Consider the following 25,687-nt stretch of genomic DNA (forward strand, 5'->3'; position numbering starts at 1 on the left):
CTGTGCATAAGTGATTTAATTTTTTATATTAGTTTATAGTTTCTGAATGAATTCTGTATTTATTAATATTTCTTAATGCATTCTTATTTTATATTTTAACTTCTAAAAAAATCTAGAAAGCTGAATTTATATAATTGACACATATTAAGTTAAATTTACACCGCCTAGTATTGTTAAATGTGTTTATTAGACATCAGTTTATGATTCCTTGACATATTTTCTATATCAGTTAAAATTTAAAGAAAATATATGAAAAATAGGTTATATGTAGAAATGAAAAATATACAGCGAAATATAGAATTCTCAATGAAAATTATTTACCTACCGATAATGAAGTAAAATTTCAGAAAACATCATAATTTTTGGAAGCTGATTCTTTTTTTGTTTGTTTTATATTCTTATATGTAGAATAGAAAGAAAATTTATCGGCAAAAAATTTAGTTTAAAACTATAATATATATTAAATTACTAAACTCAAATATGCACATCATGGAGCAGTCAATTTAGTATTTACAAAGTGTTCCAAAAATATGGTTAAAAAGGGCTTAAATAGGGGTCTGCAGTCATTTTGTGTTATTTAGAGGTAAAAGATCAGTAATCAATTGATTTTCACTCAAACATTTTGGAAGGAAAAGGAGAAAAAAATTTGAAAATTGGCGGTTTCAAGGCGCGACCACCGCACGCCAAAGGGTTAAGGCATGGTGTGGGTCATCTGACCTTGTTAAAAAGTTTAATTAATAGATAGATTTAATAGCATGATGTGAGTCAAGTAAATGAAAACCACCATTTATACTTCACCGAATCAGGCTCCTATGAGACAGAAACAACAAAGCAGTGATGGTAAGTTATCCAGATAGGATGGCTGTAGAGGTCTTTAATTGTCTTAAAGAGTCCATGTTCAGGAGAAACTGCTTCTCTTCCTTAGGATGTTAGAATGGGTCTCACATGATGCTGTATTAAGTACTGCATGACTTTTGGCATTTGAGTAAAATGTTAAACATATAAAGCATAATACACAAAGATATCAAAATATGTATGTATAATTAATAAATAGATTATGAGGCATATAATCTCCATAATATAAATGAGCATAAAAGTCAAATGTATATAAGATAGCTATTTAAAACAAACAATTATGGAGAAATAAAATTTGAAATGTTTGACAATCAGTATTTAAAAATACTGATAATGGATTTTAACATACATTATTGGAGCATCCATACTGGAAAAACTCTTTTTTGCATACAGAAATTTCTTAGACTTTACCTGTATATCTTCTATGGGACTGGTAATAATCTTAGTACTCTTCGAAATCTGTTGTGTCATTGTTTTTTGTTCACTGGTTGTACTAGTTTTCTTAGTTATACACTTTTCAGGTGAAGATGGGTCTGCCCCTGTACTTTCTGTTGTAGTAATAGTTGTAAATGTTGATGTTGATTCAGATACCAAAGGCTGGGTAACTATAGACTAATGAAGATACAAATATATAAGCCCATAGCATAATAAATACATCATTTTAAAATTTAAAGTAAAAAAGCATAACAAATTTTACAACTAATATTTATATTTCCTCCCAAACATAAAGCAAGCAGTGGAATTTGAGCTATTAGCTAAATTAACATGCATTGAGTAAGACACAACATGCAAAACTAATTAACAATTATAAAACATAGACTGGGAGGTTCAAAGCCACAAACATATATAAAAACGCACAAAGGACAACCAGTTAATTATCTTATATTTACAGAATGAGCATACAACATTTTCTCATTTCTAACAACTGTATATATTATAATGTGAAGACAAATAATTTTCTAAAAAACTACTATTACCTATGTTTACAATAAAATGTCAGCATAATGAATGCTTTAGGAACAAAATATTCAGAGACTTAGAAAACTTTGTGGTCAACAGTCTACTATTTCATATGCACACAGATTGCCACTAGATAAGGCAACAGTCACTGGAATGGGTAACGTTTAATCTATGCTAGAAGAGTTACATAGTTCAGAACTAAAATTTCACAAAGTAAAATATGCTGTAATAAGAATATTGCACAAAAAATATAAATCAAGATTCAGATTATTAAAAAAATCTTCCAATTATTACAAAGCTTACGATGTAGAATGTAGTACACTTGATAATTACTTTTACTCTTTAAATAATGAATGGATTTAACAACAAATAAATTTTACAGTAATACAGATTCTTTTCACAGTTTCATTATACTGACATTTTAGTGTATAAGAAAATGATAAACCTTAACTGTTTCCAATAGATGGTCCTCATTTGCATGTTTCTGAAAGTGAGCAGGATGAGAATAGTCTGTGACATCACTGGCAGTTAAAGGTTCATCAAGGACGGAACAGTTTGCTTTTATGGTAATTTTTCGGATGCTTTTAGCAGATGACAAGGAAGTCTGATCACCAACCGGAATTCTGTTCAAAGTAGACTTTTTTAAAGAGTTTTCCATTTCATACTCAGCTAGGCTGCCATCAGAAGAGGCATCAGAAGAGTGAACAGCATTTTGTGTTTCCTTTATTTTAGCATCTGTTGGAGAAACAGAATCGTTTTCTTGACGTTTAAATTTCGAACCATTGTTTGCCACTGTAGAATCTGCTTCAGTTTTCATTCTGATAAAACATTTGTTGTCTGTAACAGCATCACTACCGATAGAAACAGACACATCTTGAAAGTGATTTGATGAAAGTGGACGAGATTTAATTTCGGTTGCTATAGTTTTTATTAAAATTCTGTCTCGAGGCCAGAATTTCTGATAAGATTCTAAATCTCCAGGTTCCTTTAAGTCCACATCCGGAACAAGTTTTATTAAAATAATTAATAGGAGACAAATCAGAGGTGATACACAAACATGCAAAAAGTCAGGCAAAAGGGTGAAGACAGGAGAGGGACAGCATGCAAATAAACAAAGAAGTATTAGAAATTATTTATTATAAAATCAACACAAAGCAAATAAAGAAATAACAGTAAAAATTTACAACATTTAAGACACTATTTTAACTTGAACAAATTGTCTTTACTTAGGTTTTATTAAGATTAGTAATGAAATAATTATAATGATAGACTAAATATTATTGTTATGAATTGTGCACAATATTTTACACACTTGTTTTAAATGTATGTCAGAGAAAGGTATAATATATAATTAAGCTATTAGCTATCAAAGTACATATTATACATATTACATTAATACAAAAGGGGGGAAATTTATAATGCTGATCAGTCTAAATTCATTATTAAATAAATCAAGATTATTTTTCTTATTTAATAAGGGGGGGGAAGAAAAGTGCATATTTATTGTAATATTTAAATGCAAAACACAGCTCTGTAATTAAACTATCCTAAAACTTAACATGGGAACATCAAAATATTTTATTCATCTTCTTAAAAAATTGCACAAATTAAAATTTCATCACTCATAATTTGTAATTGATAATTTATTTATTTTAAATTAATCTATTAATTAAACAGAGATTTTTCTTCAGTTTACATAGACACGTATTTAAGAAATACAAATGACTAAATTTTTACATTAATTTAATTTCCCAACACCTCACAGAACATTAATGAATCATTTTAAATTTTTTAGATTACTGATAAATTATGCTGGGTGCAACACTAAATATATATGAGCATTACTTTAATAATTTCTGTTTTTTTCATCCGAGTTACAATTATCATACTTAGATGAAATATTATATAAAAACTTTTATTAAAAGGAAAACTTATCTTTATTAGTTTGATATTTTGCTTTCAAAGCATCAGCATTTAAGAAACAATGAAACAAAGGGTATTTTTAAAACAAGGGGGGGATAGTACTTAATTTTGGTGTTACAAGAACTGTATTAAAGAAATTTAAAAAATACAGCAACAACCATGGCAATTTAAAAACAAAAATCGCATTAAAAAAGGATTCATTTTTTTTTTAAACTGAAAAACTGGAGATTGCTTGCTCTACAAATGCTAATTATTTTTTCTACATTAAAATGAAATGTTTGTGAGTTGAGTTTAATACTCTATAAAACTGTCTGAAAATCAAACTAATTTTTTATTCCTATTCCATTAATATTTCCTTTCAAAATTCTGCTTGTCAACCAGTATATTACTCAAAATTTTAGCTTATAGTTAAGATATAGCCTTCTTTTGATTTTCAATTCACTTAAACTTTCAACTCTGTTTAAAGAAAAAAAAAAAAAAAAGCACTCAGATTTTTATATTATGCCTAAAGGAGCTTTTTTTTTTAACATTTTGTATGTTACCTCTATTTATTAAATATCATGTTCTTCGCACTTCACATAAAATTGAATTCAACAGTAATGTCACGAAATATTTAAAAACAGCATACATTTAGAATTTCTGATAGACAGGCTTGTGAATTGCTTTTCCCCCCATACACTGTTGCCATTGCTTGCTTTGAAATCGTTGAGTTTGTTAAAGAAAAGTTCATTAAAGTTTTACAAAATCTGAAATAGATAATAAAACTAATTCAAATTTCGAGCATCCAGGTGCCCATGTTCAGGTGGTACACTATTCAAAATTTGACGTCTCTAGTTATTGTCATTTTTTCGTAATGCAAGAAACATACATACATTCATGCAGCTTCTTCATTATTTAATTTCTTTAAATATAATACAGAGAGATAATATTCGGTGGCAACAATTTAAAAAGTGATTCGCCATTTATAGTGAAACACCACAAAATGCCATTCTGAGACTAATAGCCCTTCTGGAAGGGCTAATTCAATGACCTGTTGATGGTTAGTACATATTTTTATTCTATTTGTCTTAGTTACTTAAAAGTTCTGTGTTATTTATATTAAGGTTAATTATTATAAGAAGGGCTATAAGATAAAGAAGAATGCAGAAAACATAAGTCCTGAGAAACATTACCTCTGAGATTTTCTTAATACTGTCATCTGTAGTTTCGTGAAGATTTCCGGTGACTAGCGGAGGCACTGGCGATTGTTGATTAGCTCGAAATTTATCCAAATTTGGGAAAACTGCAACACCACCAGCTGGTCTCTGTGTGATTATAAGCGTATTGTTTTAAACTTCTAAATAATAAGTTTACCAAACATACTGCAAAACAGTTTTATAATTTTTGTTAAAGACCTACAAAGAGTATGAAAACACAGATAGCAATTAGAAGAATTTGGATAAATTAAACTGCACACTGAAAGTTGCTCAAGATGGTGAAAAATGTAATTAAGTGCATCAGAATTGTCCTTACATTACAACATGTACGGAAATGCTAAAACGGACAAATGAATGCCATTAATAAATAAATCACAACATAATGTTAATAGAATATAGGTTATATAGTGATAGTTTCCAAATATGTTTAAGAAATCTTTTATGACAGAATATCATTTGCTATATGAATAGGCATATTAACTGTGTATAAAAAGGCTGTAAAATGAGCATATATTATTTGTTGCCAAAAAGGGTTAAGATAAATAGTAAAAAGGAATTTAGAATATCTAAAACTTTAATACTGAATAAAATAACTGAATGATAAATAGAAATGAAAAGTGGTCAACAACAAATTTCACAAATGGTTGTCCAAAGAAAAAATGATTTTTCTCTCTCAAGAACAAATCACACCAAATATGAAAATGTAATTAAGAAGAGATTGAAATATTATTTTCTCTACATTTAACTTTGATCCCTTATCCTTAAAAAACAAAACGTTCTAAATATAAAGTGGTGCCTTCCACCCTGAATATTCTATATGAGAAATGTGTGCACTAGCCAAAAAGTGTCCAACATAATAAATTTACTCTCACATTATAGACCATCTTGGACAAGTACTTCCAACAATATTAAAGGCAGATATGCAAGAAAGTTACAGGGAACTGAATCTTCCACTTTGCAGATGATTAGACTCGTTGTCAACTGAACTGAAAACTGGGCGATATTCAAAATATATGTAAATATTTTTTATAACTAAAAACTTAACATTTCTAAACTTGATGGTGTTTTTAATAGTTTATGACACCTTTATATGATGTTTTGCAGTCTCTAGACCAGGCTCAAAAACGGATTAAAATTATTTCCATAGTAAGCTACAGAAGATTGCCATATACATAACGAATAATTTACTATCCTGGAATGAACATTCGTTATACAGGGCACTACTGTATTTTATAAAATGCAATAATAAAGATAATATTTTTGATATAATTTTTTTTCTGAAGTGTATGCATTTTCATTAGTGCCAAAACAGCTTATTACAAATTTACCTATTATATAAATAATTTTATTAGTACTGGTCAATAGTATGAATGAAAAATGTGTTAAGATATGCTCTGTTTTTTAGTTCAGCAACTGATAAAAATTAATGTAAAATAACCATACACACATGAGAACGAGATTATTAATTTATCTGACATGACCTTACCTTATTTTCCCCTGGCTGAGCAAACTCTGCAGAGTTATCATAAGCTTGAATGAAATGTGTTGGTGAAATATGCTGTCTATCTTGTCTGAAATCTTCAGCAACAGGGCTGCGAAAAGGGGGAATTGCTAACGTATGGCGTTTATTTTCAGTGTTCCTTGATTCTGACATTGAGCGATTTCTATAACCAAGAGCTGTAAAAGTCTCACATTTCAATTTTCATTACTGAATAAATAAAAAGCATTATTAAAATTATGATACATTACTTAATATAAAGTACTTGAAAATAAACCATAATATCAATATCATAAAAGTAGTGATCAAAGTATACAACTCTGAAGATTTACTAAAAAAAAAATATAATTAAAAAAAAAAAAAAAAAATCTGAAGGCTTTCAAATTTTACATTACACCCAAAGGGGTGTTTTTTTAACATTTTGTGGGTTACCTTTATTTATTAAATATCATGTTCTTCTCACTTGAACCATAAAATTCAGTTCAACAGCAGTATCGTAAAATAGTTTTAAAATGAGCATATCTTTAGAATTTCCAATATACTGTATCCTAAAGTTTTACAAAATATGAAATCGATAATAAAACAAATTCCTAATTCAGGCTTCCAGATGCCCATTTTTAGGTGGAAACTTATATTACTCAAAATTTGATGCAAGAAATGCAATTCATTTATGAAGATTCTTCATTATTTAATTTCTTTAAATATAATACCAGGCTGTCATATTTGGTGGCAACAGTTTGAAAAGTGAACCCACATTTAAAATTTTCAACGCAAAATGCCAATGCTGCAAATAACTTTTATTTGTGATTACATTTCCCACTTGTATTTTACAACATGTGTGGCAACACGCTTTTTATATTTTTCTCTTGGCTACGTTTTTTTCGTTGTTGTCACTGTTTTACTTTACCATGTAGAATTTACTGTACTTGTGCCATTTTGTGTTTCAATATATGTTAATTTAGATGAATCTCTGCTTATTTATTTGTCTCCATTCCTAACGTTAGACTTCATCAGGTTATGGGACCAACATGATATAACTGTGCGGGGAAATTTATGAGCGAAGTGGAGATAAACATTACCGGCAGTTCGTAAGCCTAACATGGCAGTTCTTAAGCCTTACGTGAGTCAGCAAATTAGTTCGCAAAAATAGAAGCTGCAAAGATATTGGTTCAGCCATTATGCGGAAAAAGTGATTGGCCTATTTGGAAATATAGAATTAAGTTCGTATTAAATTATCACGAAAACGCTTTAGAAGTCGTGGAAAGAAAACTGAAGAAGCCAGAGGAGCCTGATCATGCGGCCACCGAAGAGATTCGAAAGAGATTTAGAGATGATATGAAGGTTTTTAATAAAGCAAATAATTGCGCTATGATGGTTCTTACGAACTCCATGACTGAAGATACTTTACAAAAGGTAATGAGATTTGACAGTGCAAGAGACATTTGGCTGGAACTTCACAAAGTATTCGAAGATTCGTCCGATAAAAAACTTTATAACATATGTTTACTGTTCTTCAAATTCAGTTGGTAAAATGATGATATGGCAGCTCATTTGTCAAAATTGAAAAATCTATGGAATGAACTGAACAGTGGGCTTGAAAATAAGGAAGAAAACAGACTGCCAGAAATGCTGTTGATTTGTAAAATATTGGATACTCTTCCTCCCAGTTATCGTACTTTCAAATCGAGTTGGTTACTTCTTAGTGATGAAAAGAGAACTTTAGATGAATTAACCACAAATTGTGCACCCATGAAAGAGAATTAAGGAAAGATTCTAATTTTTTAGAAACTTTAGATCAGGAAGCATTGATAGCAAATCCGGAATTTAAGCAGAAATCATCTATTAACAAGAAAAACAATGGCAAGTGTAATTATTTCCACCAGAGAGGACATTGGGTCAGAACATGCAAGAAATGGATAGCTGATGGAAAACCGCCGAAACCCAGTCCACATTATAGGGCCAAACAAGGGAAGTAAAAACAGTGTTGCTGCAAATATGACACTTCTAGCTGTAGATGATACAATATTTTCTGCAGAAATGAATTCTGATGATTGGTTTATTGATAATGGGGCCTCGAAGCATGTCGTCAATAACAGGCCCTACTTTATAGACTTCAAAAGATTGAAGCTTCCTCATAGCATCACTGTGGCAAATGGAAAGTCATTACCAGCAATTGGAAAAGGCACCATCAAGATAATGACCATTGTAAATGGGATGAATCAAATCAAAAATCTTGGAAATGTGTGGTATGTTCCAGAAATAAGTAAAAATCTATTTTCTGTGTTAGCATCTCAAGATAGAAATCAAAACAGTGTGTTTGAATCAACATTTAAGGACTGCTATTTAAAAATAGATGGTGAAATAGTTCTGCATGGAACAAGAAATGCTGGTGGGGGTCTCTTCAAAGCCGTGATGAAGACCTTAGTTCCTGAAACTCACATTGACATCAACATGACTGAGAATAATGAATCAACTCTCCAACTTTATCATGAACGATGGGGTCACCAAGATAAAAAGCATGTAAAGGCCATTGTAGAGAAAGAGTTGAATATTAAGATTAAGTCTGATATGAAATTATGTGAAGCTTGTGTATACGGAAAATTCCACCTTTTAAAGTTTGGAACCAGGAAAGTGGTTACAAAAGCTGGAGAATTGTTCTCGACAGATATTTGTGGGCCATTTGATCAGTCATTTAGGAAATACCGTTACTTTGCAATCTTCAAAGATGCCTACACCAAATTTCGATACTGCACAAATCAGAAGTAAAAGATGTGCTTGGAAATTTCATAGCTCATGCTAAGAACTTAGGGCATACGGTTAAAGAAATACTCAGTGACAATGGAGGAGAATTTGACAACCAAGCCGTTCGCAAGATCTTGAACAAGCATGGAATCTCCCAGAGGCTCAGAGCTCCATATACACCAGAACAAAATGGCAGTTCTGAACGAGAGAACAGAACAGTCCTAGAAATGGCCAGAACTCTCAAATACTCGAATGAGGAAGTGGACTTTCCAGCTTTTCTATGGGCAGAGTTCATCAGTACTTCAATTTATACCGTATTTATGCGAATCTAATGCGCCATCGAATCTAATGCGCTTCCCCATTTTGAAATTTTAAATAATAAAAAAATTGTTTGTCGGCGAATGTAATGTGCATCAATGATATAAGGAATTTATTGAATCTTATTTTATACAACAATGGATTTGTATATAAACTATCAATTAATGGTATGATAATTTTATTGAAATTTAGATACCGTATTTTATACAACAATGGATTTATACATAAAGTAGCAGAACATAGAATTAACCTATTAGTGGGCTATTGTCATGTGAAACAATCATTGTTAATTAGCATTACCGTATATACGGTACGTATCGTAAAATATGAACATGAAATAAATCGTAACATAGCTAATAGTTTCTACAATCAGTGATTAATAGTAAACGTCTTTATTCACTAATGTTTTCATCACTGGAATCCTCGCAGCTCTTTTCGTCAGAAGCAGATTCATTTCTTCTTTCCTCATCATTGTCATCGTCATCCTCGGCGTTCCAGAGCACGTCATCGTCACTGCCATTCAATGAATTTGAACAGCATTTCTTGAAAGATTTCACAATCATTGGTGCTTCGATGCTTTTCCAGGCAGCAGAAACCCAGTGTGCAACAATGTGCGGTGCAGCACGCTTAATTTTTCCTGTCGGGGTCAATACAAGGTTTGGCTCACAAAACCATTTTTCGTACTCCGCCTGAACGTACCCCTTAAAAGGTTTATTTATACTAACGTCCAGGGGTTGTAACACAGATGTAATCCCTCCAGGAATGATAATAAGATCACTGCCTAGGCTGTGCATCTTCTTTTTTACGTCGTCGGTGAGATGACCACAAAATGCGTCCAGACAAAGCATTGATGGTGGATTAGAGAGCCCACCGGGACGGCGTTTCCATACATTTCGGAGCCAATCAAGCATTAATGATTCCATCATCCACCCCTTCTCTTGGTTTCGAATCAGGACTTCATCTGGGAACAGCTTTTCATTCTTAGTGGTTTTAGGGCATGTTTTCCGTTTGAAGATTAAGAAAGGGGGAAGTTTGCACCCGTCTGCTGTTATTGCCAGCATCACTGTTACGCGTTGTTTTTCACATCCCGAAATTTTGATGATAACTTCCTTAGTCCCCTTATCCATAATGGTGTAGTTACGAGGCATATCAAACTAAATTGCCGTCTCGTCAGCGTTGCCAATTTACCCCATTGAAAAATTCTTTTCCTTCCGAAGTGTGATGACATACCGCTGAAATGTTAGTAGTTTTCCCTCAAAATCTGCAGGAAGCTTTTGGCATATTGTTGTACGGCGTCTTAGAGATAAACCCATCCGCTTCATAAACCGATCCACCCATCCACGGCTAGCCTTTAACTCTTGTTTCGGTATTCCAAGAACTTCAGCCTCCTCTTTTGCTTTATTTCTTATGGTGTCACTAGTCACAGGTTGTCCATTCTTCCTCCTTTCACATACAAATTCCAAAACTTTTTCTTCAATTTTAGGGTGTCTTCCTTTGCGAGGGCCAGTGAATTTCTTTCTACTAGCTTTAGTTGCAAACAGTGCCAATTTCTGTTGCCGCCACAAGCGAACATTGCTCTCAGCTACGTTGAACTCTCTCCCTGTCTTTCTATTGCCATTTTTTTTCAGCATAAAGAATTACTTTACGTTTGAAAGTAGCATCATATGACATTCTTCTCTGTTTGCCCTCCATTTCATGACTACGTACTCTGCAGTTTGTATCCTCTATGTAATAATGTATCAACGATAAATGTAACGGTAAACGTAGTCGAGAAATTTGGTTGACGTCATCGGCGAACTTTGCACTCGAATCTAATGCGCCATCGAATCTAATGCGCACCCCAATTTTGAATACTACATTTGGCCAAAAACGATGCGCATTAGATTCGCGTAAATACGGTACATTGAATAGGACAGACAAGCCTTCAGTTCCTAATTCAAGCCCTTATGAATTATGGATGGGAAAGAAACCCAGAATAAAACACATGTGCATCATTGGATCGACTTGCTATACTCATATCTTTAGATATGAGTATAGCAAGTCTTTAGATATGAGTATAGCAGAAGAGGAGAAAGATTGACAAAAGGGCAACTAAAGGCTATCTCCTTGGGTATGATGGAGATGAAAGGTACCGCATTTACATCAAAGAAACCAGTACAGTAATCTGTTCCCGAGATGTCATATTTGAAGAGAAACCTTCCATGACTGGAAACAATAACATTGCACCCACAACAAGTTTCTGGAAGAAATTCATCTCAAGATGATGAAGTTGAAAATAAAGTAATAGATGAAGGCCCTCAACAGGAAAAGAAGGAGGTGAAGGATATACCAGAAAAGGAGACTCGACCCAGAAGACAAATTTCAGCGCCTAAGTGGACAAAGGATTATATCATGGAAAATTCAGAGATTTATGAAGAAAATCCTCCAGAAATAAATGGAATTACAAGTGGAATGCAGTGCAGCTGACAATCCAAGAAACAGAAATATGAAGGCTCAACACCCAAGAAAGCTTTCCAGAATGATCCTGAAACTTTAGAAGAGGCATTAACTAGTCCAGATGCAGAAAAATGGAAGTTAGCCATGGAAAAAGAGTTGGAAAATTTAAAACGAAATGAAACTTGGGACATAGTGCCTAGGCCAGAGGGAAGGAAAGTTGTGAAATGTAAGTGGGTCTTCAAGAGAAAACTTAACAAAGATGGACAAGTGGAAAGATATAAAGCTCGTTTAGTTGCTCGTGGCTACACCCAAGTCGAAGGAATTGACTACAAGGAGACATTTTCTCCTGTAATAAAAACAAAATCAATTAGAACTTTATTAGCATTCTCAGTTGAGCAAGACTGGCAGGTTCATCAACTTGATATTACTGCAGCCTATTTAAATGGAAGACTGAGTGAGACAATTTTCATGGAACAGCCACCCGAGAGTCTGCATGAGAAAACACACAGAGAAGTTTGCTTGCTAAAGAGAAGTCTTTATGGACTTCATCAGTCTGGGAGAGAATGGAATATGTGCCTCGATAAATTTCTGAAATCAACGAGCCTAACAAGATCCAGAGTAGATCCTTGTGTTTACTTCAATAAAGAAAAGGAGTTAATTGTAGGTATGTATGTGGATGATCTTCTTGTAATGTCCAGCAAAGAATTCATCATTCAGGAATTTAAGGATAATATTGCAGCTACATTTAAAATCAAGGACTTGGGAGAAATACATCACTTTCTTTCAATTAGGATAAGCAGAAGGGACGATAGCTGTGTGACTCTTGACCAAAGTGTCTATACTAGTGAACTCTTGGAAACAACCAATATGGAAGATGCTAAAGGAGCATCAACACTATTAGATCCAGGTATGAAATATACAACAGCCACTAAGGATAACATGTTGAATGCTGAAGGAGCATTAAAATATAGGCAGGCTGGTGGAGGGCTCTTGTACCTAGCAGGAGGAACAAGGCCAGATTTAGCTTTTGCTACTACTTACATGAGCCAATTCAATAATTGCCCAAGCAAGGAACATTGGGCTGGTGTACAACATATCCTTCGTTACCTAAAACAGACCAAGGAATTAAAGCTGACTTTCCAAAAGACAGGAAAGAATTTGGAAGTGTTTTGTGATTCTGATTGGGCTGGTGATAAGATTGACAGACGATCATTTAGTGGCTATGTGGTGCTACTAGCAGGAGGAGCTGTCTCATGGAGCAGTAAGAAACAACAGACGACTGCATTGTCAACAGTTGAAGCTGAGTACCTCTCAATGTGCCACGCAGCCAAGGAAGTACTGTGGTTCCAAAATTTTTTTAAAGAAATTGTGGGAGAACATTTTTTAAACTTTCCACAAAGCATATTTGTTGATAATCAGGGTGCCATTTCTTTAGCCAAAAACCATGTCACTTCAGAGCGTAACAAACATACTGAACTCAGGCATTTTTTCTTGAGAGAAAAGGTTGAAGAGAAGTTGTTAAACTTTACGTATGTGCCTTCCAGATCAAATGCAGCAGACATGTTCACAAAGAGTGTGCAAGAGAAAGCCTTGTTCAATCAAAGGTTCTGTGTAGGACTGAAGGAAATTTAATCAAGGGGAAGTGTTGCAAATAACTTTTATTTGTGATTACATTTCCCATTTGTATTTTACAACATGTGTGGCAACACGCTTTTTATATTTTTCTCTTGGCAAAATTTTTTTAGTTGTTGTCACTGTTTTACTTTACCATGTAGAATTTACTGTACTTGTGCCATTTTGTGTTTCAATATATGTTAATTTAGATGAATCTCTGCTTATTTATTTGTCTCCATTCCTAACGTTAGACTTCATCAGCCAAAACAAAATTAATGGCCTTTTATGCTTTAAAAAAATCATTAAAATTTTGTAAAATAAAGTGGTGTTTTCCCTATTTGTGTTATATTTTAAATGTATTTAAAGTAAAATGCAGAAGAAGAATTTCAAGAGTGTGGGTAAGGAATATTTGAATTAGTTCACATTCAACATTACTCATGGCATTTTCTTTTCAAGTATTTAAAACAAATCATATTTTAATAGAAACCATATATTTTCACAATTTATATGTTAATTATTCTACTTCACAAAGTTATCCATAGAAGACAAAAAACTTTTATTAATGATAATAATAATTTGGGTGATTCATTATTGCGGAACTTTTTCTACTTCATGTGTGATCTGACTTACGACTGTAAGCTTGAAACCTTACATTTTCCGTAACTAGAACACAATCTCAGTATTCGGATACCTAGACCAGGGGTTCCCAGTGTTGTCAGTATTCACTCCGTGAAGGGCAATGAAATTTTAAAGGGGGTCAATGATGATCTTTCTTCACCAGCAACTGATTGGCATAATCAAGATCCCATTAATTACAAAAAAGTAAGATATTTTAAAATTAATAATATTTTTTTAAATATATAGTTTCTTTATGTGCAATAATATAAAAAGTGAAATGCAGGTCCATCATTGAAAAAGATTTTATTTTCTCAAAAGATATATTGTTATTGCAAATCACTTACAAAATTAAAATGAAGATTTTAATGTCCACTTTCAAGACACTGAAAATTTGAACATGCCAACATAGCTTATAGAACTGATTGATTGCACTGAAAGGAGTATGCTCAAGTATACATCTCATTCAAAACTGATGGGTATGCTAAATTACAGAAATTAAAAGTGATCTGAGAAAAGTATCATGAAACACAAGTTGTTACTGAACCAACATTTTTCACATTTCTCTCTTTTTACCTAATGAAAGTGGGCTTTAGTCAAGTCAATAATTTATTACAGAAAACAAAGAGGTTCAATATTTTTTTTAGCAAAGTGTAAATGTAATTAAATTAGGCAATTTTGGGTCAAATTTTTTTTAAAGAACCATTTCATCAAGTGCAGCTACACCGTAATTAAAATTGAACTTTGTGCAATTTGAATTTGCAATATTTCTTCTGAAAACTAATTACTATTTATAATAGTACTAAAAATAACAAAACGTAAATCTAATAAACTTTTTTCCCCAAAACTTTTGTTTATATCTCTAATCTAATTGTCGTAATTATTTGTTATTTGCATGTTATAGGGATTGAAGAAGAAAACTATTCTTTTAAAAGGAGTTGATGCAAGAAAAAAGTTGTGAATCCCTGATCTAGACTAATGCTAATAATATTATACACATATATAAATTGGATCTATTATTTCTGATAAACTAATATTGAATATCATGTCGAATATTCAATAATATGCGGGCTTCCAAACTGCACTCTCATGTGTTGCCAACAGTCACATTAAGTGCCTCTCTTTCAAGGAGGGCACGAAAATCTTTTCCACGTGCACCAAGTGCCGAGAATATCAGGCTTCTGCCGAACATATTTGGGACCTCTCTAGGGAAGAGGATATTTATACCAATCCCCTCCTTCTGCTTGACTTTCTTAGAGTCAACGGTCTTTTGGACCTTGTCTGACTTCGTCAGAATCCAGAGGAAATGCAGTAACAACAGCATTCAATAATATTTTGTATTGCATTTACCATTAGCAATACTTCTCTTACATGACATTTATACAGCATTAATTATAATGGTTTCGTTATATTATGCAAGATGAGGAAATAAATGTAGAATTATTCAGAACTTTTTATAAGGATTAATCAGATAATGGGCAGACAAAATATTTAGTTTAGCAGTTCAAAATATGAATTTTGACTACAGTCAAAAGTCGTTAATTCGGACACCCATAATACGGAATGATCTATAATCCGGACCTCAAAGCTAAAAACTTTCTGCACATGCACCGCGTTGGCACATGCGCACAGGCGTTTTACGTGTGCGCATAAGACCTTGACTACTGCACATATGCGTGTGCGCAAGTGCAGAATACATTTTCGCCTGCGCGTTTAATGTATAACGGAATTATCTAATTATCTATTTCAGTTAATGTTAATGATTGCGTTGTTCCTTAATCTTCGAATTGGATCCCGCTTATTATTTTTTGCAGACTGTAAGAGCAATTTTATAAAAGTAAACTTGAACTTTCTATTATGTCAAATAGAATTTCCGATGCTGGAACTTCCAAAGGATCTACAAAACGAAAGTATGTTTCGATGTCCAACAAACAAAAAGTGGAATTGCTGCAAAAAATGGATAAAGACATGAAGTATGTGACAGAGAGGTTAGTGAAAACGAAAAAATTTCATGACAAGTTAGTCGGTATTCTCGGCACAGCAATTAACGGGACTTGAACAGCGGAACTTTGTAACTGAACAAGAAATTATGTCTGTTTATAGAATTAAAGAGAAAGTATTATCACATAAAACAAAGCAACGTAAACAACTTACATTGAAAGAAATGTTTGATAAAGTAAACAAATAAATATTAAGCTTTTTTTTTTTTTTTTTTTTTTTTGTAAATTTTGATACCCTTTAAGATCATAATTGTTCTTTATTTCATAAATTACGATTTCATATTTTAAATTTTAGAATTTCTGCATGCCATCTTACGAGATTTAAACTGATGATCTATAATCCGGAATCACCGAAGTCCCGACGAGTCCGGATTAACGACTTTTGACTGTAATTTCAAAGTTACACTTACCAGACATTCCACCATCCATACTCCTCGATGCAAAGCGTTTATTGCTCATAGAGCGTTCAAAGTGAGGTGGAGGGCGATCTATCAGGGCACTAGCCATACGAGTTTGGTATTGTGTTCGACCAGAATATCGAAACTTGGACCCAAAACGAGGAACGAAAAGTTTAGGTTTGGGAGGAGGTTCAGGCATCATCAACCTTGTACACAAAAACACATCAAAGTGATTTTTCTAGTAATATAAAATGAATGGTAGCAAAAGAACATATTAACAATACATCAGTAAATTAATTTCTACTGTTTAACCATACCTGAAAAATGTATGATGTTCTACACAAACTTTCCAAAGTCGTTTAGCAGCTCTGTGATTCGGCAGCTTAAAACCAATAGTACTCTCAAACTGTTCAAACTTGAAAAAATATAAAAGAATATATAAAACTTTTATATTGGCTATAAAGTTTAATACTGAAAACTTTATCAATTATGTACATGACACAATTTAGTTCCATATATATTAAGAGATACAATAAGATTTAACTTACGAGAAGAATGAGTAGTTTTTAATCTTAGGACTTTTAATAAACTTATAATCAGAATTTTCTATAAATTAAAAATTCTCTAAAATTAAATCTCTTATTTGAAAGTGCAGTTTTGGATATTGACTCACAAAGTTGAGTAACACACAATTTGCGATACTCATTTTGGGCATATCATGTAGTCAAGGTAAGAAATGTTAATAAGAATTAAATAGGAAAATCACTGTGGTAATAATTAACAATGTTCATGCACAGAAATTTCTTGGCAATATAATTTAAAAAAATTTAAATTCTTAACAAATATGTATAAAAGTAAAAAAAATTTAAATTCTAAAAAAAGGAAAAAAGCCAAAATAATTTAAAATAATTTTAAAAAATGTGCAAACATGTAAAATATTTAATTCTCAAACTAATCTACAATATCATTTAAATTCAGAAGCATAAGCAAATCAAGTGCAAAATCTATCCATGGAAATAAATCTACTAATTTAATAAATTAAAATTAAATTAAACAATTTTTTTAAAAAATGCATATGTGAATGACCGTAGAGTAGGCAGGAGACAGACTTATCAAGGGGAAGTTGCCTCCAAACCTAACTCTCCAATCATTCAATTCGTGTTTCGTCATTCATGCAGGCAAGGGTAAAAGTCAAAACCAAAAGTAATTCCAATAAAGTGGTTCCTTTAGAAATTAACATTTAAGTATTAACATTTAAGAATTAAAGTTCAAAAAGGAAAGTCTTTTGAGTAACAAGCAAGTAAAGTCAAGAATTAAACTTTTTCTTAAAAAATTTAATTTTTTAAAAATTAATTTTTATAAAATAATTAAAAAAATCTAGAAACCAATGTATTTTAGAAATCCTTGTCTACAGAAACTTCCCCTACATGAATATGCATATCAATAAAAAGAAACTATAAAAGACTATATACATAATCCATATAAACCAATAAGAAACAAAAATAACTAATTCACAATTTTTAAAAAACAAATATATATTTAAAAATATAATTTCATATTTAGAAAATACTTAGATACTACACAAAAAATTTTAAAAAAATACTTAAAGCAAGTAAATAATAAGTTTTAATCCTAACTTACCTACTATATGAGTGTTGGGGTCTGCAAAAGTGTTGTGAAAGAGAAGTAAGTGTGTTCTTCAAATTATATTGTGGCTATGAATTATTATCATTGTCAAAACTTTATGAAAATGAACTTCAATTCAATTCTAAGCTAATTTAGAATTTAATGCCTCATTATCTATACTTATGGTACAGGACCAACAATTTTTATTTCAAAGAATTATTTTTCTTTCTCTTTTAGTGATGTAAATTATTAAAACAAAATTTCGTTATCATACTTGGCTGCATCTTGTTGATTACGTAACAAAATGGAATGGACTTATGTTATGTGTGTATTGGGCGTAATAGAAAATTATGCATGTTCAACTCAAAAATAAATTTAGCTTAATCTTCTGCCATTAATGATAGTTTAAAATTCCTTCAATGAAAGCATTCAAAATTAATTTAGCAATATAAATTTTTCTGTTTCATTAAAAAAAATCACCAATAGATAGCTTCTCCTAAAAATATGACATAATTAGGTTTACCCAGAAACATTATATGTATGACTTAAAACATACTACAGTATATGGCAGTCAGGCATTAATAACAAAATTATTGAAAATGCAGTCTTGTGATCTCCAGACTCATTCAGTTCGAATGTTTCCTATCATTATCACTCTTCCACTCCATGTCTTATCAATAATTTGGATTCTTTCATAAATGTTGAAGTCTAATAATAAATTAATATTATTTTTGCAATTTTTTTTTTTTTTTTTTTTTTTTTTTTTTTTTACACAAAACCTTAAACCACATAACAACATTTTAAGTATATGTAGAAGAAAAACCCAGGAAAAGTCTCTAGGAAATGAAGTGACCACAGTTCTATGGAGAATATTCATTAAGTAAAGAAGACCTTCTACTGTACTCATCCAAGCATTGCCCATGATTTTCAATTTTTTTCAGGAGCTTAAAGATGTAATGCTTATTGCTGTTCTCACCCATCCACGAACTTCTTCAGAAATTTGAACTATTTTCCTTTACAAACTGTGTTGAATTGCCATTCCTATTCATAGGATACACTTATTCTATAATAGTATATTTGGTTCTACTGAACAATGGTCAATGATTTAATGAAACATATGCAAGTTCCCATCCTGAATGAAACATAATTTAATGAAACATATGCCTGTCATGAGTAATATTATTACTGTGCATTTCATTTACTTCATTTCAAAGCTAAAAATGAGCTGGAAACAGAAACGTTTTGTCTCTATGTAGAGTGAGAAGAAAAGTGCACAAATGGCTCTTGAAGTCTGTCCTTTTAGTCTTATTAGGTTTCCTCAAAAGACAAAAAATGAAATTCAAATTAATTCATTGTGCCACACTAGAGCTGAAAATTATAATTTAATTTGCTTCTATGTATCTGTAAGAGAAAGGGTTTTCATTACTAACTGAAATTAGTTAATTTTTATTATGTGTTTCACCACATCGGGAGGGTCAGGAAAATAAACAATAATCAGCTCAAGGAGAGGATAGAGGGATATGCAAATTCATTTGCTACAACTTGGGGGCTTCAATTTCAGAATGCAGACTTTAAAAATGAAACTCTGTCTTAAGCCCCCAGTGTTGAACTGGCAATTCAGGTATTTGTTTCACCTCAGGAGCTTAAAAACGGGAGCCAATTATGACTCCGTGTTATTGGCTGTCATGCTACCCACTCCGATGGCCAAAGCCACCACCTTCCAGGACGGTATAAGCTGCCTTTTCTGGTAGTAGAAACCAGGCTTGTGTTATTTTGGCCCTAGAACCATTACTATTATAATATAACACTAAGCCAGTGTATGCAATGCCCCAGGGGGGAGGCAAACTCAAATAAAAACAAAGTACCCAAATCTTTTTCATGTACCTGCCAATCTCAGACTTATCAGCATATATCCAAACACAGAACAAGGACTGGCAGTCTGAACCATAATTTTTTTAATTAATTAAAAAATAATTAATTTTTTTTCTTAGTTAATAAGATAAAGATTATCTAAACTCTAATAGCCTTGAAACATTAAAAATTTCTTCTGTTGCCTTAATTATTTAATATCAACATAAATTAAATGAATTTAAATTAATTTCATTTTAAAAGTACGATTATGCTGGTAGTAATATAAGCTAAAATTTGCTTTCAAATGGTGGTTCACAGAACATTTTAATTTACAAAACTGGAAAATGTTTCAGAAACACTACCCTAGAGAAAATTTTGAAATTCTCTGGTGCCATGCTTATCTCTAGCATTAGAACCAAATCAATAACATATGAAACCAGTGGCAAATAGGGCCGATGCAATTTCAGGCCGATCAAGAAACTCGAACAATCGAATCGACACAGACGATTGGGCGAGACAGCCCTGCGAGTGAGGGTACATGCATAAAATTAATACTTTCACTCAAAAGTATATCTTCCAATGGTATACAAAATGCACAGATATGACAAATGGCAAAATCTATTATGGATAAAATATCAACTTTTAGAATCATTTTGTCTCCTCATGTATATTTGAAAATATGTCAATATACTGAGCCAGTAACGAAACATTTGCGGACTAAAGGATTAGATTACACCCTAGCATATAATATGGTCGGGCAAGCTACAAGCTCCTTAAAAGCCATTTTAATATTTAACGCATCAAAATTGTTTGCAATGGATTGCAGTACTAAACTAGAAAGGCTGTATTGTGATATAATTATAGAAGAAGAGGTACCTGCTAGAAGATGCCGAAAAGTGAAACAAATGGACGATGAAGAATCGGCTGACTATAATTTCAATTGTCCTATCAAACAATTTGAAGTTACTGTCTTTAATTTTTTAATGGATAACACCATTTCATCGATGGAAAGTAGGTTTAAAGGGCATAGGAAGTTGTATGAAGACATATCACTTCTCGATCCCCAAAACTTTTCAAAGCCATTGTCGGCGAACACTTTTGACTATTTTTCTATACAGTCAAAAGTCGTTAATTCGGACACCCATAATTCGGAATGATCTATAATCCGGACCTCAAAGCTAAAAACTTTCTGCGCATGCGCCGCGTTGACACATGCGAATAGGCGTTTACGCGTGCGCGTAAGACCTCTTACGACTGCGCATTTGCGTGTGCGCAAGCGCAGAATACGTTTTCACGTGCGCGTTTTATGTATAACGGATGGTATAAGCTAAAATTATCTAATTATCTATTTCAGTTAATGTTGATGATTGCGTTGTTCCTTAATTTTCGAATTGGATCCGGCTTATTATTTTTTGCAGACTGTAAGAGCAATACTATAAAAGTAAACTTGAACTTTCGATTATGTCAAATATAATTTCCAATTCTGGAGCTCCCAAAGGATCGTACAAAACGAAAGTATGTTTCGATGTCCATCAAACAAAAAGCGGAATTGCTGCAAAAAATGGATAAAGACATGAAGAATGTGACAGAGAGGTTAGTGAAAACGAAAAAATTTCGATTGACAAGTTAGTCGGTATTCTCGGCACAGCAATTAACGGGACTTGAACAGCGGAACTTTGTAAGTGAACAAAAAATTATGTCTGTTTATAGAATTAAAGAGAAAGTATTATCACATAAAACGAAGCAACTTAAACAACTTACATTAAAAGAAATGTTTAATAAAGTAAACAAATAAATATTAAGCTTTTTTTTTGTAAATTTTGATACCCTTGAGATCATAATTGTTCTTTATTTCATAAATTACGGTTTCATATTTTTAATTTTAGAATTTCTGCATGCCATCTTACGCGATTTAAACTGATGATCTATAATCCGGAAAAATCGATAATCCGGAATCGCCGAAGTCCCGACGAGTCCGGATTAACGACTTTTGACTGTATTATTAGGGCACTATGCAGGTATCTTGGTAAAAACTGGAATTGGTAAAAATATTAAGGATGAATATCAAGGCCTAATTAAATGTGAAATACTAAAAAATTCAATTGAAAATCATTATTCTGAATCTAATACCGAATCAGAAAGATCGAAAGCTCTATATATAAATGAGCATTCATCCAAAGCTAAATGCGGTCTCTTGTGTGCATATAAATTACTCTTAAAATATAATTTATATAGTATTGTGTATGCTAATGTCTTTTTTGTGTTTATGTTTGTACTCACCCTATCTATAACGATGAATGCAAAAGAACATTTTCGAAATAAAAAAATTGTAAAAAATATATTAAGGAGAACTATGAAGCAAGCTAATTTGGTGTCATTACTAATGATGAACATAGAGAAGGATATTTTGGCTAAAAATTGAAGATATAATGGAGGAAATATTTGCCCAGGCACCTGGAATTAAAAATTATTTAAATGGCTAATTATGAATCAGCCGCCGTTTTATTTATATAATTATTTAGTCACTGTTATTTATTACTTGTAGTTTATTTGAATATATATATGAATAAAGTGTTACTTTTATGCAAAGGTATATTTTTATTTTATAAAATTATTTTTTATGATGATGATAATTTATATGTATAATGATATGTCATATAGGGTCTTAGGGCCAACATATTTTTTCTTACCAGGGCTGATTTCTTTGGCTAATCTGCCACTGTATGAAACATGAGAGAAAGGTACAGAATGCATGAAATTACTTTGTTTTATGAAAAAAATTATAAGTATTCATTCATTTTATTTACTTATGTTGAGCTGCTATTGAAAGAATCATCTCCTGTAACAACATTTCACATGGTAAAAACAATTGCACGGTTAAAAATTATTTTTATACTTACCTCTCCAGGTCGTATCTTGATATAAAAATTATTACGTTTGTATGAAATTTTTAAAATTTTCGGCCAAGCGAAACGGTTGATCCGTAAACGATCACGATATACTAACAGACCAGAGGCACAAACACCAAGCATGATTTCAACTCCTTCAGAATCTTTGGCTTGATGAAGATCGACACCATACATGGCTAATTTTTTAGCATTTTCTAAATAATGTAGCTCAGCCTCAGCTGGAGTTTGACCTCTGCAATATAAAATTGAAGTGAAAACCCTCTACAATACAAAATATATACAAAATATTCTGAAAGAATATGCTTACAACATGAATGCTTCAAATCTAAGGAACCACTAAGGATTCATTCATGACAGAACATTTCAATGTATTTCCATCTACCTAGCTGCCTACCAATATGTTCCTGAATTGTTCAAAACGTTTTTGTGACATGATTACTATAGTCTATAATAACTGGATTCATATTTTACATTGAGCCATAGGTCTATGCTGAATTCTTCTAGATATATTTAATCAAGCAATGTTCTTTAAAAAGATATAGAAGGGAAAAAACCTTGTAATATATACATACAATGATGGGAAAAAAAAAAAAAAAAAAAAGTGATGTAAAAATATTTTTAGTCATTATGTATTATTTGTATATTAAACATGAAAATTTTATGACACTCAAGTACATTTCTGGACTAAACTTAAGCTAGAACTGTGCCACAGAACCTTTAAAAGAATTTTTTTTTTTGTTATGTGTTGTTACATATAGCTTTATTGGAAAGACTATTTACTTAGCCAAATATAAATATACGTAAACTTGTATAAACTGCACTGTGAATAAATAATAAATTTAATTGTGAAATATTCAGCACCACCATCTTATATATACACTGGTGTGCAAAAATTAAGGACGAAGTCGAAAAATTAGCATATCAGCTGAACGAAGAGGCAGAGTGGACAGAAAGACCAATCAGGAGATTAAGTAAGGTGATGTACAGTAGCACATGCGCAGATATGCAGGTAGACGTAATGGGGGAGTGTCTGAGTAGTATAAAGCATGTTGTCTTTGTAAGATCAGTATTTCTAGCAAAGAGACTGCACGCCGTATAGCAGTTAAAATCACACCGAGTTGCTGCTTCAGCGAGAAGTGACGAATAATCAATCTGTTAGACGACATCTGGATGCTTTTACCCGAGGTTGAATCATTGGGAAGTTGGAGGAACGCCACAGTGTGACAAGTGTGGCTGCAGATTTCGGAATTGCTCACAGCATCATTTCACAACTTTTGGAGACAATTTCAAACTACAGGAACAGCTATTCGGGGGTTTAGTAGTGGTCGTCCATGAGGAACCACACCCGCAGATGACCGGTATATTGCCTTACAGGCCAGAAGAAACAGGCGGCAGACAGCGGGAGAAATTGCTAGACACACGACACAGGCAACTGGACGACCGATATCGCGTTTTACAGTGGCCAGAAGACTGCACGGTGATGGACTGTTTGCACGACGCCCTGTACGGTGTGTACCTCTAACACCTGCCCATCGGAGAAGGCGTTCTCTGTGGTGCCGGGAACACCGGAATTGGAGAGACAATGAATGGGGACAAGTACTCTTTACAGATGAGAGCAGATTCAGTCTGAGTAGCGATTCTCATCTGGAGAGAGCGGGGAAGCCGCAATCATCCCTCGAACATCATTGAAAGGGACAGGTATGGAGGTGGCGGTGTTCTCGTTTGGGGAGGCATCATGCTTGGTAGTCATACAGAACTTCACATCTTCGACGCAGGTTCAGTCAATGGGACCCGTTATTTTAACGAGATTCTTCTGCCATATGTGCGTCTTTTTAGAGGTGCTATGGGTCCGCAGTTCCTTTTCATGGACGACAATGCACCATGTCATCGCACAGTAGCTGCCGAACAGCTCTTAGAGAGTGAGGATATTGAACATATGGATTGGCCGCACGATCTCCAGATCTCAATCCCATTGAGCATGTATGGGATTTTCTAGGCAGACGCTTGGCAGCTCGTACCTTACCACCAGTAACGATTCCAGAGCTTCGATTGGCGCTACAAGACGAATGGGCAGCAATGCCTCAACAACTCATTGAAACCCTCATTCTCAGCATGGGCAGATGCTGTGAAACCTGCCTAGCAGTCAGGGGAGATCATATCCCCTATTAAAGACCGGATGTTTCTTGCTGGACACCCATCACAGGGATGTTTCGGCCTTCAGTCGCATTGTGTTCCATGCTACTTTTTCAATAAAGCTTCTTTATATCCCCCTGATTTCTCTTTTAGTAAGTGTTGCTTACATTACTCATGTCCTTACGTATTGGGGATCTTACGGTATTAAATGTGTAGATTTGGAAAGCTTTTGTACAAATTTATATTGAAAAAACCGTCTCGTCCTTAATTTTTGCACACCAGTGTATATTTTCACAAATTTTTTACATGCATTACAAATGTGAAGCATATTAAAAACATTTTAAAGGCTATTAACACAATAAACCAGATATCATTAATTTCATTAAATGCCAAAGAATAAAAATGGGCAAGCCAAGCAAAAAAAAAAGTTTTCGACACCAGATCAACAGGCACACAGAAAATGGGCAGACCAAATCTAAATGATTAGACTGCCTAGAAAATGACCTACTACTCTTAAAACCCCCAAACTGGGAGAAGATTGGTCTAGAAAAAGGTTCCTCAGAAGGCCAGTGCCCACCCTGGGCTGTCAGGCCATTAAGGAACGAAGGCAAAC

The 25,687-nt window shown here is 32.9% G+C and overlaps 1 protein-coding gene across 6 annotated transcripts in view; it reads right to left on the bottom strand.

Annotated features, from left to right (window-relative positions):
- Window positions 1–25,687, bottom strand: part of LOC118189255 (protein 4.1-like) — a 189,054-nt gene that overhangs the window by 55,050 nt on the left and 108,317 nt on the right. For 5 of the 6 annotated variants that reach the window (XM_085812782.1, XM_085812790.1, XM_085812787.1 and 2 more), the window contains 7 exons: window positions 22,933–23,173; window positions 16,873–16,970; window positions 16,568–16,761; window positions 6,421–6,611; window positions 4,911–5,042; window positions 2,267–2,800; window positions 1,267–1,467 (listed from right to left, as the gene is read on the bottom strand). In XM_085812782.1, coding sequence (XP_085668908.1) covers window positions 1,267–1,467; window positions 2,267–2,800; window positions 4,911–5,042; window positions 6,421–6,611; window positions 16,568–16,761; window positions 16,873–16,970; window positions 22,933–23,173 — 1,591 coding nt within the window. The remainder of the gene's footprint in view (window positions 1–1,266; window positions 1,468–2,266; window positions 2,801–4,910; window positions 5,043–6,420; window positions 6,612–16,567; window positions 16,762–16,872; window positions 16,971–22,932; window positions 23,174–25,687) is intronic. The other variant, XM_085812805.1, reaches the window with a different exon arrangement.

Source organism: Stegodyphus dumicola, chromosome 1 (assembly GCF_044657685.1).
Source record: "Stegodyphus dumicola isolate Sdum_Otavi_A_Nest chromosome 1, ASM4465768v1".
Lineage (NCBI taxonomy): Eukaryota > Metazoa > Arthropoda > Arachnida > Araneae > Eresidae > Stegodyphus > Stegodyphus dumicola.